Source organism: Oncorhynchus mykiss, chromosome 19 (genome assembly GCF_057628025.1).
Source record: "Oncorhynchus mykiss isolate SJ-2025 chromosome 19, ASM5762802v1, whole genome shotgun sequence".
Lineage (NCBI taxonomy): Eukaryota > Metazoa > Chordata > Actinopteri > Salmoniformes > Salmonidae > Oncorhynchus > Oncorhynchus mykiss.
In genome coordinates this window covers 37,827,621-37,841,553 of record NC_143040.1, presented here as the reverse complement: position 1 = coordinate 37,841,553, position 13,933 = coordinate 37,827,621, and the positions used below count along the sequence as shown (strand labels likewise).

At 45.4% G+C, this 13,933-nt stretch overlaps 1 protein-coding gene across 3 annotated transcripts in view; it reads right to left on the bottom strand.

Moving 5' to 3' along the window:
- ttbk2a (tau tubulin kinase 2a) overlaps positions 1 to 13,856 on the bottom strand; it is a 29,237-nt gene extending 15,381 nt beyond the window's left edge. The window contains exons 1-7 of one of the 3 annotated variants that reach the window (XM_036954607.2): positions 13,512 to 13,856; positions 9,482 to 9,661; positions 8,509 to 8,656; positions 4,309 to 4,523; positions 2,527 to 2,631; positions 2,125 to 2,283; positions 1,777 to 1,902 (exon numbers count right to left, since the gene is read on the bottom strand). In XM_036954607.2, the coding sequence (XP_036810502.2) occupies positions 1,777 to 1,902; positions 2,125 to 2,283; positions 2,527 to 2,631; positions 4,309 to 4,523; positions 8,509 to 8,656; positions 9,482 to 9,553 (825 nt within the window). In that variant the 5' untranslated portion in view covers positions 9,554 to 9,661; positions 13,512 to 13,856. Of the gene's footprint in view, positions 1 to 1,776; positions 1,903 to 2,124; positions 2,284 to 2,526; positions 2,632 to 4,308; positions 4,524 to 8,508; positions 8,657 to 9,481; positions 9,682 to 13,511 lie in introns of those variants that run through there. The other 2 variants (XM_021573864.3, XM_036954606.2) reach the window with 2 other exon arrangements.
- Positions 13,857 to 13,933: the final 77 nt, after the last annotated feature.

Here is a 13,933-nt window from a genome sequence, read left to right as displayed (position 1 = left end):
GTTAATGTACTTTAGGTGTTCTGCAAACTTTGAGCTATATGTTTAGATCTTTAATACATTGTAAGGCTGCATGATGAGACTCTAATGATGATTTGAAAAAAGTTGCTTGAAAGGCATGAGCTCTCAGTCACTCATTCCCAATTTGACAAGCACTTGATAATGCCTAGAATTTCACGGTGGCGTCCCCTTTGTGTGGAGGTAATGCACCCTAAAAAAATCCATGCCTTTTGCGGCCAGAGGCCATTGTACTCTTCTCGCTGAGTGCTGCGCGCTCCATCATGTGATTGGGTCTTTCTCACAGGCTACAAGTGAAGACAGACAAATCGGGGACGTAACTGCTCGCCTCCTTATCCAATTCCGAGGTGCATATTGAAGATATTGGAAGAACTGTCCACGTTTACCTTTCATCTGCCAACAAGATGAGTAGGCCTAAAGAACAGCAAAAATACTTGCCTATGTCAATCTACTATCTCCCATAGTACAAAAGGGCGACCTATTCTATTCTGTGCAATAAATCAATATTCCAAACATAGTCTGGGACTGCTGTGGGATGCGATAGATCCCAAATGAATATAACCACTAGCATAAAAAAAGCTTTTTTTACGCAATGTGGCTGACGCAACAGATCAGAACGTTTAACTTAAAATGTTGATCAACTATTAGGCTATTTCTTCACATTATAAGCGCAGCAAATGCGCACACGGTAGTAGGCTATAAGCGCGAATGTTGCATGAGCGGAAAACACCATTATCAAAAGTGACCGCAAATGCGATTATGAATGTAATGCTTTTATTATGAAGGTGCATTTTTATGGTGAAAATGATCTTCCCCAAACTTGAAACTCACGCGCTGCTTATGTATTGCAGGCTCGATCCACTTTAGTTGTGGTACAAACCTTATTAAAACATATAGGTCAACGGGCTAGGCTACATGAGGTGTGCGACTATGATTCGAAAATGTCGTAAGAAAATACATTGTTTCTTATGCTGGGCATCATTCACAAGTGATGGGCTAATATTGTCACCCATCAGACTATTCTCGATTTAATCGTGTCTTTACCTACACTAAATAATATATGTGTGACATTTGTTTTGATTTAGAATGGACCATTATCGTGTACCTGTCTCGAAACAGGGACAGTGGGAAAAAATACACATCATCTATCCACTTGAATAGTGAATGGAGGACAGTTTTCCCCATGGTTGATTTTCATGCCAGTCAGGAAGGCTATACTCCTGTTGTAAAGAGAAGCAGTGTGCTTAATATTAGGAAAGTAAAAAAAATATATAAAAAAATACAGTAGGCCTAGCCTATAGAAAACGTATCCTCCTCCTAAGTAGAAGCCATCACTCTGTTATCTCACACAACTGCATAGCCTATTGAAATGTTGCGCTACATCAGCTCATGAAGTGTTTGATTCGATTTTCAAAGACATTTGCATTGATGTCAGAGTGATTAGAGGGACAATAGAGTGCCACAGTTACCACGTTTGGTAGGCTACTAACAATCACCAGCAGCATCAGAGCTTGGAGAAGCCTAATTACCGTGACTAAACGGTCACGTGAAATTTGACTGCCTTCACGACTCGTGACCACCAGCGCGGCGGTAATACGGTCACCGCAACAGCCCTAACTGTGACTTCCTGTATATTGACACACATGGAACTAACACAGTGCTTAGTTGTAAACAGTTCAAAGATACAGGTACTGTATACACACACATGCAGTAGGCTCAGGGAGAGAGATATGTCATGTTACCACCCGCCCACACAGTTACCTGATAGTCTGGTTTGGTGAAGTAGTCCAGGTTAGAGATGTGATCCAGGAAGACAGTGAACTCAGCAGGCAGGTGTTTCAGCATGAGCCTGTGGTCATAGGTGTCCTTCAGCTTCCCTACATGCTCCTGGGGAGGGTTCACACATGTTACAGTGGAACTATTTTTTATCTATGCACACAGGAGAACGAGTACATTCCTATGCAGTGACGTCAGAGCTGTGACATAAGTTAGTGTTTAGCTAAAGGTAATGTTGCCACTACGAGTCGTGTACGTCTGTAGCCTGACTATTGTTTCAGAGACTGCTGATTGGTTGGTGTACATGATGGAATGTTCAAGCTAGATGCTTACCTTGTCTTTGATCTTTCTCCATGGCAACTGGCCAACCATGAACTCCACCAGCATGTAGAAGAGAGACCACAGGTCGTCATGCCGACCCATCTCCTTGTTCTTGTGTGCATTGACGGACGCGTAGCGGACTGTACCTCTGAACCCTGCTACTGGTCGTGGCTGGGGGAGAAAGAGAGACTTCACAAGCTGCTGGACGACTAACACAGTAGGAATCTTACATGACAAACAAACAGACACAGCCAGTTTCCCGGACATAGATAGAAACCTAGTCCTGGACTAAAGAAGCTATTTCAATTGAGATTCCTCATTAAACATGCTTTTTAGTCTAGCACTAGGCTTAATCTGTGTCCGGAAAAACCGCCCCCCCAGTGTCTAATCACACTCAACACCACAGACGCTTACCGGTCGGACCTCTTGGCAGGAGTTAGTAAACTGGCGAGCTAGACCAAAGTCCAGCATGTAGCAGGTCCTACAGGTACTGGGGAAACGGCCCATGGCAAAGTTGGACTAGGAGAGAGATGGGGAAAGAAGAAGAAGAAGAAGAAGAAAGAGAAAGAGAGAGAGAGAGAGAGAGAGAGAGAGAGAGAGAGAGAGAGAGAGAGAGAGAGAGAGAGAGAGAGAGAGAGAGAGAGAAAGAGAGAGAGAGAGAGAGGATTTAAATAACAACTATCAGTCTGATTCTCTTCACCAACACAGATATACATCTCTTTTTTCCAAAAAGTCATACCCGCTCATAGGGCTGTGGCGGTCATGACATTTTGGCAGCCGGTTATTGCCATGCTAAAGTCTGCCGGTCTCATGGTAACGGACCATTAATTAACATGAACATGTTTAGCATCTCCAGGCCTCCACACATACAAGCCGCATATAAGCCACTGATGCAGACCGTCCAGAAAAATCTACATTTAAAAAAAGCATATTAAATCATTTGAAAATACAACATCACAATAACTATTTTAGGCAGGTCTAAAGAAACATTACGACATAAAGAGAATGTATTTTTAGAAAAACAGTATATGATTTGGCCTACTGTATGTTATCTGGCTATGCTCCATGCCCTTAGGCTGTACGCTTGTTCATTTAGCAGACTAGATATTTGTACAAGTCCCGTGCCATTATTTTATATTTGTAACGATGTACGCTGAGAGTCGGGAAGCAAGTTCAGGGAGTGAAAACATTTAATAAATAAATGAACAAAACAAGAAACACGAACAGCACACCGACATGAAACAGGAACAATGACGACTGGGGAAGAAACCAAAGAGAGTGATATAAAGGGCAGGTGATCAAGGAGGTGATGGAGTCCAGGTGAGTGTCATTATGTGCGTACCGCTGGTGACAGGTGTGCGCCCTAACGAGCAGCCTGGTGACCTAAAGGCCAGAGAGGGAGCGCGTGACAATATTATATGATTGTATAGTAACAAGAATAGAATTGAACTTAGCTGAATAAAATAGAAAGGATATTTTTCCCATTCCGGAGCGAGAGTGCACATATGAAGTGGCTATGTTGAGCATAAAAGCTATCATTTGAAACAGGTCCTATAAATGATGTAGCAACGAAATATTAAATCAGTATTTTTTGTATGTTTTTCTGACATGTGTAATATGCGGTAGGCTATGCATTGTATAACAGCACAATCATTATTTACATTTTTTAACGGGCTTGGGATCATATATACAGTATGCCTATGCATATTGCGTACGCATAAGCTCTAATATGCATATGAGTGTTCTAAATGAATCATCACCTTAGAAAGCGTTGTCCATTTCCTTGCGTTGGGCTTTAACACAACATCCACAACGACCACGTTTTCCACTCAGTTTCAACCTGTTGTTGAACTTCTTTCTTCAAAGTGATCAATCACAGTGATGTAAGTTTTAAAAGCACATACTGTTTTGATGATTAGTGTTTGACGTGATTTTCAATTGTATTTGCATTGATGTCAGAGTGGTTAGAGGGACAACAGAGACCTGAGTACCAGGCCATTAGTGACCTGATGATCGTTAGCAAGTTGGGTACTACCGACATGTGTCCTGAGTGCATAAGAGGAGATTACCGTGACTCAACAGTCACCTAGGATTTTACTGCGGTCATGACTGCCGGTGTGGCGGGTAAAACGGTCACCGCAATAGCCCTAACCCCCCCCCCCCCCCCACACACACACACCTCTGACCCCGTCTCACCGGTTTGATGTCTCGGTGCAGGAAGCCAACAGAGTGGATGCTCTCTATAGCTTCTAGTATCTGTCGTCCCAGTCTCAGGGTGGTGCTGATTGTAAAGGTGCCCCGCGTCATACTCCGCCGCAGGTCGGCCAGGTTACGACCCTGAAGCTCCATCACCACGTAGTTGAAGCGATCATTGCGGCCGCACCCAACAAAGCGACACACGTGGTCTTTACCTGGGGGAGAATGGAATACAATTCAAATTGAATAGAATAGATTTGATAAAACGATCAAGCATTATCTAATCTAACCATCATCTAACCTCAATCTGATACAGCATGTGTATTCAGTGGGGCAAAAAAGTATTTAGTCAGACACCAATTGGGCAAGTTCTCCCACTTAAAAAGATGAGAGAGGCCTGTAATTTTCATCATAGGTACACTTCAACTATGACAGACAAAATGAGGGAAAAAAATACAGAAAATCACATTGTAGGATTTTTAATGAATTTATTTGCAAATTATGGTGGAAAATAAGTATTTGATCAATAACAAAAGTTTATCTCAATACTTTGTTATATACCCTTTGTTGGCAATGACAGAGGTCAAACGTTTTCTGTAAGTCTTCACAAGGTTTTCACACACTGTTGCTGGTATTTTGTCTCATTCCTCCATGCAGATCTCCTCTAGAGCAGTGATGTTTTGGGGCTGTTGCTGGGCAACACAGACTTTCAACTCCCTCCAAAGACTTCTATGGGGTTGAGATCTGGAGACTGGCTAGGCCACTCCAGGACCTTGAAATGCTTCTTACGAAGCCACTCCTTCGTTGCCCGGGTGGTGTGTTTGGGATCATTGTCATGCTGAAAGACCCAGCCACGTTTCATCTTCAATGCCCTTGCAGATGGAAGGAGGTTTTCACTCAAAATCTCACGATACATGGCCCCATTCATTCTTTCATTTACACGGATCAGTCGTCCGTGTCCACTGGTCCCTTTGCAGAAAAACAGCCCCAAAGCATGATGTTTCCACCCCCATGCTTCACAGTAGGTATGGTGTTCTTTGGATGCAACTCAGCATTCTTTGTCCTCCAAACACGACGAGTTGAGTTTTTACCAAAAAGTTACATTTTGGTTTCATCTGACAATATGACATTCTCCCAATCTTCTTCTGGATCATCCAAATGCTCTCTAGCAAACTTCAGACGGGCCTGGACATGTACTGGCTTAAACAGGGGGACACGTCTGGCACTGCAGTCCCTGGCGGCGTAGTGTGTTACTGGTGGTAGGCTTTGTTACTTTGATCCCAGCTCTCTGCAGGTCATTTACTAGGTCCCCCGTGTGGTTCTGGGATTTTTGCTTACCGTTCTTGTGATCATTTTGACCCCACGGGGTAAGATCCTGCGTGGAGCCCCAGATCGAGGGAGATTATCAGTGGTCTTGTATGTCTTCCATTTCCTAATAATTGCTCCCACAGTTGATTTCTTCAAACCAAGCTGCTTACCTATTGCAGATTCAGTCTTCCCAGCTTGGTGCAGGTCTACAATCTTGTTTCTGGTGTCCTTTGACAGCTCTTTGGTCTTGGCCATAGTGGAGTTTGGAGTGTGACTGTCCTCCAAACACGACGAGTTGAGTTTTTACCAAAAAGTTATGTTTTGGTTTCATCTGACAATATGACATTCTCCCAATCTTCTTCTGGATCATCCAAATGCTCTCTAGCAAACTTCAGACGGGCCTGGACATGTACTGGCTTAAACAGGGGGACACGTCTGGCACTGCAGTCCCTGGCGGCGTAGTGTGTTACTGGTGGTAGGCTTTGTTACTTTGATCCCAGCTCTCTGCAGGTCATTTACTAGGTCCCCCCGTGTGGTTCTGGGATTTTTGCTTACCGTTCTTGTGATCATTTTGACCCCACGGGGTGAGATCCTGCGTGGAGCCCCAGATCGAGGGAGATTATCAGTGGTCTTGTATGTCTTCCATTTCCTAATAATTGCTCCCACAGTTGATTTCTTCAAACCAAGCTGCTTACCTATTGCAGATTCAGTCTTCCCAGCTTGGTGCAGGTCTACAATCTTGTTTCTGGTGTCCTTTGACAGCTCTTTGGTCTTGGCCATAGTGGAGTTTGGAGTGTGACTGTTTGAGGTTGTGGACAGGTGTCTTTTATACTGATAGCAAGTTCAAACATGTGCCACTAATACAGGTAACAAGTGGAGGACAGAGGAGCCTCTTAAAGAAGAAGTTACAGGTCTGTGAGAACCAGAAATCTTGCTTGTTTGTAGGTGACCAAATACTTATTTTCCACCATAATTTGCAAATAAACTCATTAAAAATCCTACAATGTGATTTTCTGGATTTTTTTTCTCATTTTGTCTGTCAACACTGTCTAGTACACTGTTGAAATGTACCTATGATGAAAATTACAGGCCTCTCTCATCTTTTTAAGTGGGAGAACTTGCACAATTGGTGACTGACTAAATACTTTTTTGCCCCACTGTATTTCTACTGGCCATCCAATGTGCTCCACTGCCCCCCCCCCCCCCCCCCAACCAGCCCACAACTCGCCTCTGACAGCTTGCCCGTGGCCCATGCTGATTTATGGTGTGTGTGTGTGTGTGCACGTCTCAGGGGACTCTGCCGCACAGCCCGACTCCGGCCACACCCTTCAGCACAGGGAGAGACCCCACTCTTACTCTCCCGTACACTCAATCTTTCACTACATTCTCGACCACATCTTCCCTCTCTCTCTCTCGTCCTTTTCCTCCTCCCATTCCCGGCATCATTATATTTGACGGCGTACAAATGCTCGAGAAGTGTGAGAAGGCCTACCATACATGTTTTTTCTCCCATAAAATAATCTACAAAGGCTTCCTTTAAGCCTTTCAGTCAATGTCTGTTGAGAAAAAGAGGCTCGAGGAAACATGTTGGGGGATGGGAGAACGGGAAGAGTTGAGCACGTTTCAAGTTACATCCTCTTTCCCTCAGGACGCTATAGAACCATAATCCTCTAGCACACAACCATTATACACACACACACACACACACACTCACACACGGACACACAACCATTAGAAAGCAAACATGATCCTTCTCAGACCATTGATTTTCGGGAACGAGCTAAAAAAAAAATGGCAGAGAGGGGAAAAGGGCAGGGAGAAGGAAGAGAGGGAAAACAAGAAAATTACAAAAAGAGAGCAGAGAGAGAGAAACAGAAAGACAGACAGAGGGGAAGAAGGCCAGGGAGAAGAGAGAGGAAGTAAGAAAAAGAAAACAAAATGCCCCCCAAAGGAACTCCTCTCCTAATTGGTCTGTGGATCTGCTGCTATGAAGGAGGATTTTATCAGGAGTTTGATTTGAAGCCAGGCTAGGGTCATTTACATTTAGAAATGTAACCTTATTTAACTAGGCAAGTCAGTTAAGAACAAATTCTTATTTACAATGACGGCCTACAACGGCCAAACCCAGACGACGCTGGGCCAATTGTGCGCCGCCCTGTGGACTCCCAATCACGACCGTTGTGATACAGCCTGGATTCGAACCAGGGTGTCTGTAGTGATGCCGCAAGCATTGAGATGCAGTGCCTTAGACCACTGCACCACTCGGGAGCCCCCTAAACACAGCAGTAGTGATGCCCTTTTACACTCTGTGTCCTGTATCCCCGCTGCCAACACTTCCTTGTTTTCTCTCTTTCCATCTCTACATATTATCCTTCAGTGTCAGTATCACCTTGCCTTATAAAATAGAGCATGTACCTTTAAGAAAATATAAATTCAATTTATTGAGATTACATTAGGTTAAATGTCTACTTTGAAATTACTACTGGTCTGGTTAGGAGAGGTTGAGTTTACGGCCGAGGTAGTTGAGTTTTGGGCAGGGAGTATGTGGTTGAGGTTAGGACAGGGGGCTTGTGGTTGAGTTTAGGGCAGATGGCTTGTGGTTGAGTTTAGGGCAGGGCAGGGGGTTGTGGTTGAGTTTAGGGCAGGGGGTTGTGGTTGAGTTTAGGGCAGGGGGTTGTGGTTGAGTTTAGGGCAGAGCAGGGGGTTGTGGTTGAGTTTAGGGCAGGGCAGGGGGTTGTGGTTGAGTTTAGGGCAGGGGGTTGTGGTTGAGTTTAGGGCAGGGGGTTGTGATTGAGTTTAGGGCAGGGCAGGGGGTTGTGGTTGAGTTTAGTGTAGGGTGGGCAGGGGGCAGAAGCCAGAGGGCAGGTTAAGTGCAGGTAATTGCTGTCTTACCCTGGAGTTTCTTGAGGACAGCCACCTCCATCTTGAGGACCTGTTTGGGCTGCAGTGCCGACTCCACCTTCAGAGCAACGCTGACCCTGGTCAGCAGGTCCAACGCCTCGTAGATCTCTCCGAAGCCCCCGCCACCAATCTTCTTTGCCTACACACACATCCCAAGTCAAAACAGCATGTCATAATGTGGAAAACATAGGCTTCATTATTTTATTTTTCAAATCTTCCCATCACCCTTCCTCTTCCAAACTTCCTCCTTCCCATTACCACAGACATATTTACATGTTACTCCCTCTCTTATCAGTATCCACACATACACACATTTCCCCACCTCCTACACACACACACACACATTTCCCCACCCCCTACACACACACACACAATTGTGTGTGTCAGAAGCAGCTCATCTCAAATGGATTAGCAGTGGCAGAGTTACGTAACATCAGTATCTCAGTCAGTACTATACACAGGAAGAGGAGCCATGGCGCTGTACTTTGTTACTGCCTAGTATTCCTCCCAGGCCCAGTCCCAGCTACACACACACGCACGTGCAAGTACACACACACACACACACACACACACACACACAAACTCCAGCAAGCACACACACACACACACACACCACGCCCTGGTGGAGCGGAGAGGACAGGGGGACACGGCCAAGGCCTGAGTGCTGAGAAAAGCACACTGAGTGGCTACAAATAGCCGCTCTGCTGCTATATTAAGTTCCACTCCACTTCGTGACAGAAAGCTGCATGTGCACTGCACACAAAGGGAGTTGACCCCAGACTGTCCAGGACAGTAGGTGAGACGGAGAAGATAGGGACATAGGGGAGAGTTTCAGCAACGCCTGGAGGACAAAGATAGCCTTGTTGTGAGGAATTGGTGCTTGCAGAGGGGGTGAAAACACGACATAGCTTAAGGGTGCGAGACACACAGACGTAAGCTTAAACACACACACACACACACTTACCACTTTCCATCGTTCCTTGACCAGGACAAGCACAGTTAGGATGTCGGCTTGCTCTGTCGCTGTAGCACTCATTCCGTCGGTGGTGGACTCACTGCTGCTTCCTTTAGGCTTTCCCTGCGACTCTTGCTACCCACGACCGGCCTTATTAGATTGTGCCGGGCATCAGGACCCTGTGGAAACCTAACCAACAGGCCAGGAGAGAGGCGGGACACACAGAAGACCACCACCACAGTCAACGTACCGGCCCATTCAGACATAGCTTTGATTGACGCTTCCCTCTACAAGGGCGTCATATCGTCATCAAAATCAAATGGATTTCTAAAGCCCTTTGTACATCAGCGCATGTCATAGAGTGCGTATACATATGTTGTTGATGTCAAGTGCTGGATGCAGGAGGAATGTCAACGAGCCTGTGTAGACGATATGCTGAGGACAGCTGAAGTAGGGGCTTATGGGTCTTATGACTGAAACCTGGATATTGAAAGTTGACTTCCCGGGTTGAGGAGTAGCCCGTGCTAACTAAGCCTATTTTATGCTGCATGGCCTAAGTGCAGCTGCCACAACTGCTGCTCCCAGTTGTCTCATGCAAGCTCTCTCTCTCTCGAGCCCACAGCACAGCTCCACACACCCATCATTTATTTAATTCACCTTCTAAATTGTTTCCCCATATATCTAGTAATTCATGTATCCTAAATGTATATACTGCTGTTCTTTTCCTCTTTTGCCAATATCATGAGTATTTACAGTGCGCAAGGCTAATTATGTGTCGAGGAAATGTTTGGTGAAGCTGCACTCATTGTGAGGCATTTCAGGTTCATATTTAAATGCAGTATTTGACACTTTTTCAATCTTCCAAGTGCATGCGATGTTCAGAGATACATGAACACTCGCTGCACTGACGAGAAAGAAGAGTGTTTATTGCCATATTGTAATGTGTTTGAAGTTCGCGTCTCGGCGCTTCTATGACTTCTTGTCCGCCATGTCTGTGCGTAAGGGGAGCGCACACGGGTGAGCGACTGCACGATACGTTTTGCCGCCTGTTGGCCTGCAGAACTATTGCTCTGAAATGCATCTATATTCATTCAATTGAAAGTATTCCTGCTTTGAGGATAAGCCAGGAATGTTTAAGAGCCTAACTATGTAAATGGGGGTACAATGAAGATGCCGTTACATGCTGTAATTCCAGATTTATGTAAAAGAGCTCCATGATTAACGGTATGGACCAGAGGGAGGGGTCATAGGTATAAAGGTACCCGTTTCACCTGTGAACTTCAGTTAAGCTCTGGTATGTCATCTGTGTGGGGAGACTGTCCACAGCCTGGTATACCCCCAACCTGCTATAGTTGGTTTGGAGGAGTAGGCCTGATTGAGGCTTGGGTTTCCCACTTATATTCAAAACTGTCTATTCAGAGTCGGTTCATTTTGTTAATACCTTTGTGGATAATGTAAGTATTCATTGGATTTCGACATTCACCTGGAACGACCTTTCACTGTTAATAAACTGGACACTATTTTGCTGCCTCGTGCTATTTACTGCCCTTAAGGCTGCTCTTAACTTCTGGTCTCTACCACAGAGATGAGAACTTTTTGTCCGTGGCCTTAGCTCAGCAGCAGCGCTCTCTGCTCACTCTCGCTCTCTCTCCGCCTCTCTCTCCCCCCCCTTCCTCTTCCTCCCGCTCTCTCCCTCCATCTCCTCTCCTTCAGACTGCAGAGGGCAGCAGTCATGAAGTCAAAGCACCACTCCATGGATGTCAGGGGCTTTTTTTTAAAGGACACAAGATAGTTCAAGTTCCAGATAAGACCGGCAGAGTAGCATGCATTTAGTGTGGTGTAGCGACAGTAGAGAAAAGATAAGCGTGTCTGGGAAAAGAGTGATGTTAAGAGATTGGCTGGATTCCTGTCTGAATATAGGCCTAATCAGTGCAGAAGCAGCAGCAGGCCAAAATGAAACTCTGTCTGAAGGTCAAAATGAGAAACATCCATCTTCCACTAAAACCCTGAGGCAGGAAAGTTACACAGTCAGGGAAGCCCAACCTCCCTGTCTCTGTGTGAGAAGCCACCAATACAACGCACTCTGCAGTAGCCTACATTTCAAGGACACAGAGGCTTTATTCCAATCTCCTCCTTCCATGGAGTTCGATACATTTCTGTTAGAAAAACAGCACTAGTTTGTACAGTGGAAGTAGTATCCTCTCTTCAATCTCTCCATCTGGGGCAATAATAATTTATTACATTTGTAAAGCGCTTTTCATTTTACAGAATCACCTCAAAGTGTTCATAAAGCACTATACAAAATACTATCTGTATTTATAATGCATCTCAGAGTGCTGATCTAGGATCAGTCTTGACTTTCAGATCATAATGATCTGGATAGGGAAAACCTGTTCCTAGATCAGCACTCCTTCTTTGAGATAGTTTATGAATACAGGGCCAGAAAGCAGCCTGCTGCCTCAGAGCCAGTCCAGAACCATTCCACTCAGCCAGCAGGTGGCTGGTCCACATGGTTGTGGAATGAATCCAAAATGGCACCCTACTCCCTTTTAAGTGCACCACTTTTGCAAAAGTAGTGCACCATAGCCTATAGGGTATAGGCTGCCATTTGGGACCTATTTGTGTGACTCACTGATCAACAAAACACTGCTGTCCTGACACTTCTCAATGCAAATCATGAATCCGAATAACACATTGGTTGCAGAGATTTGGTATTAGACCAGTCATCATAAATCTTTGACACCCATCTCAGTCTCACTGTGAATCATGCTGCCTGACTCCATGGCAATTGAACTATTTAAATGTGCTGCCTGCTGCACTGCTCTCCGGAGAACTGGAAGACTACATGACACAGTAATAGAGCAGTAATGATGAAATGACAGATGGATATCTGTTGGATAGGCCTGCTTCCATTCCTATGACTCTGAGCAGTCACCCACCCCACCCTGTTAGAGGGTGTTGCAGCAGCCTCAGCCTGACCCAGTGGACCAGAGACACCTTCCAACCTATTCCTTATATAGAGCCCGAGCTTTGGTCAAAAGCAGTGGACAACGTAGGGAAAAGGGTGCCATTTGCGAAGGCCTCCTCTGGAGATGAAAGGAGTGAGTGTCTGATTCCCGAGCTGCTGCCGCTGCCACGGGCCTGGCTGTTCAGTCATCTCTCTGTTTAAAGCCCTGGAGCTTTGCCAGCATGGGGATGGGATGGGTAAGCCCTGCTCCATCCCCGGCCAGGCCCGTTCCATCTCCACCCAAAGAATGATGTTACAGTACAGAGTGAGTGGGCATGATAGTAGGGAATGATGTTGGGATCATCTCTCTCAATATCAGAACCTTACTACAGTGCATGTAGTTGATCAATGACTGAATCAAGTAGGTACTGATTGTTTGTATGCCTCTCTGTGTTGTAATGTTCGCCTGTACTGTTGATAAGATATTCTTCTCAACTAACTTGTTCTGGATCTTGAATCAGGTGGCATAATAATCATGTCAATGATAACATCTTTTCCACACCATGTCAAGCTATGAATTCAGTACTGTACTACCTGAGTGACAAAGCTGATATGAAAAATGTATTTGCATGTGGATTGCAGCTTGCTGTACATCTCCTCTCCCCCTCCCATGAATGGCATGTGGTCAATACACAATAGAAATGCGCATGACTTTACAGGCAGCTGTTACAATGCAATGACTATGTAACTGGCTAATTGGTGGTTGCAATGTGCCACCTCCGCGCCTGTTGTTGCATAGCGAAGCTGCGTAATTAGCTAGCCTAGTGGATTTACGATTGCGCGTACACGCACAGCGTACACACGGGCTATGCTAGAGTGCCTCTTTGCATTGATTTAACTATGGGGAACGCGTTGCGTTCTAGAATATAATCGTACTGCATCTAGCTATGGAACGACCTTGGCAGCGACGCTATACTCCATCAGTCCGTTTAAAATGTAGCTAATGTGGCCTACTCTATCCCTGTATGTTGACATCAGCTAATGTTCGCTAGCTGTCAGTGTCATCCGATTGCATAGCAGCGGTGTCCATACCTTGGCCGCTCCAATCCTTGATCCCAAAGAAGCCGGGTGTGGTTACTAAAAATCCGTTATGTTTGTCTTGATGGAATGTTGAGACATCGAGTGGAATTCCATAGTGGTTGTGTTATCCATGTGGTGTTGATGCTGCAGCTGATGTTCACACGCACACATGTGAATTTAGCAGCAGGGATTATGAGTTTTATCTAATCGTCCCTTTTCTCCTTCTCTCTCACTGTCACCTCAGCATCTCTCTCTCGATCGCTACAGATCCGTGACGTGTTAGCTACTCTTCTCTGATGATCTGCCTGCCTGCCCGCGCGTTCACGATCCTATCCCCCTCGCAACAGCTCGCTATGTGAACGAGCGTGGGCTTTAAAGCGCTAGTGCACGTGTATTATGAATCATGAGCGTGGCCGCGCCCAATATTCTCTAAT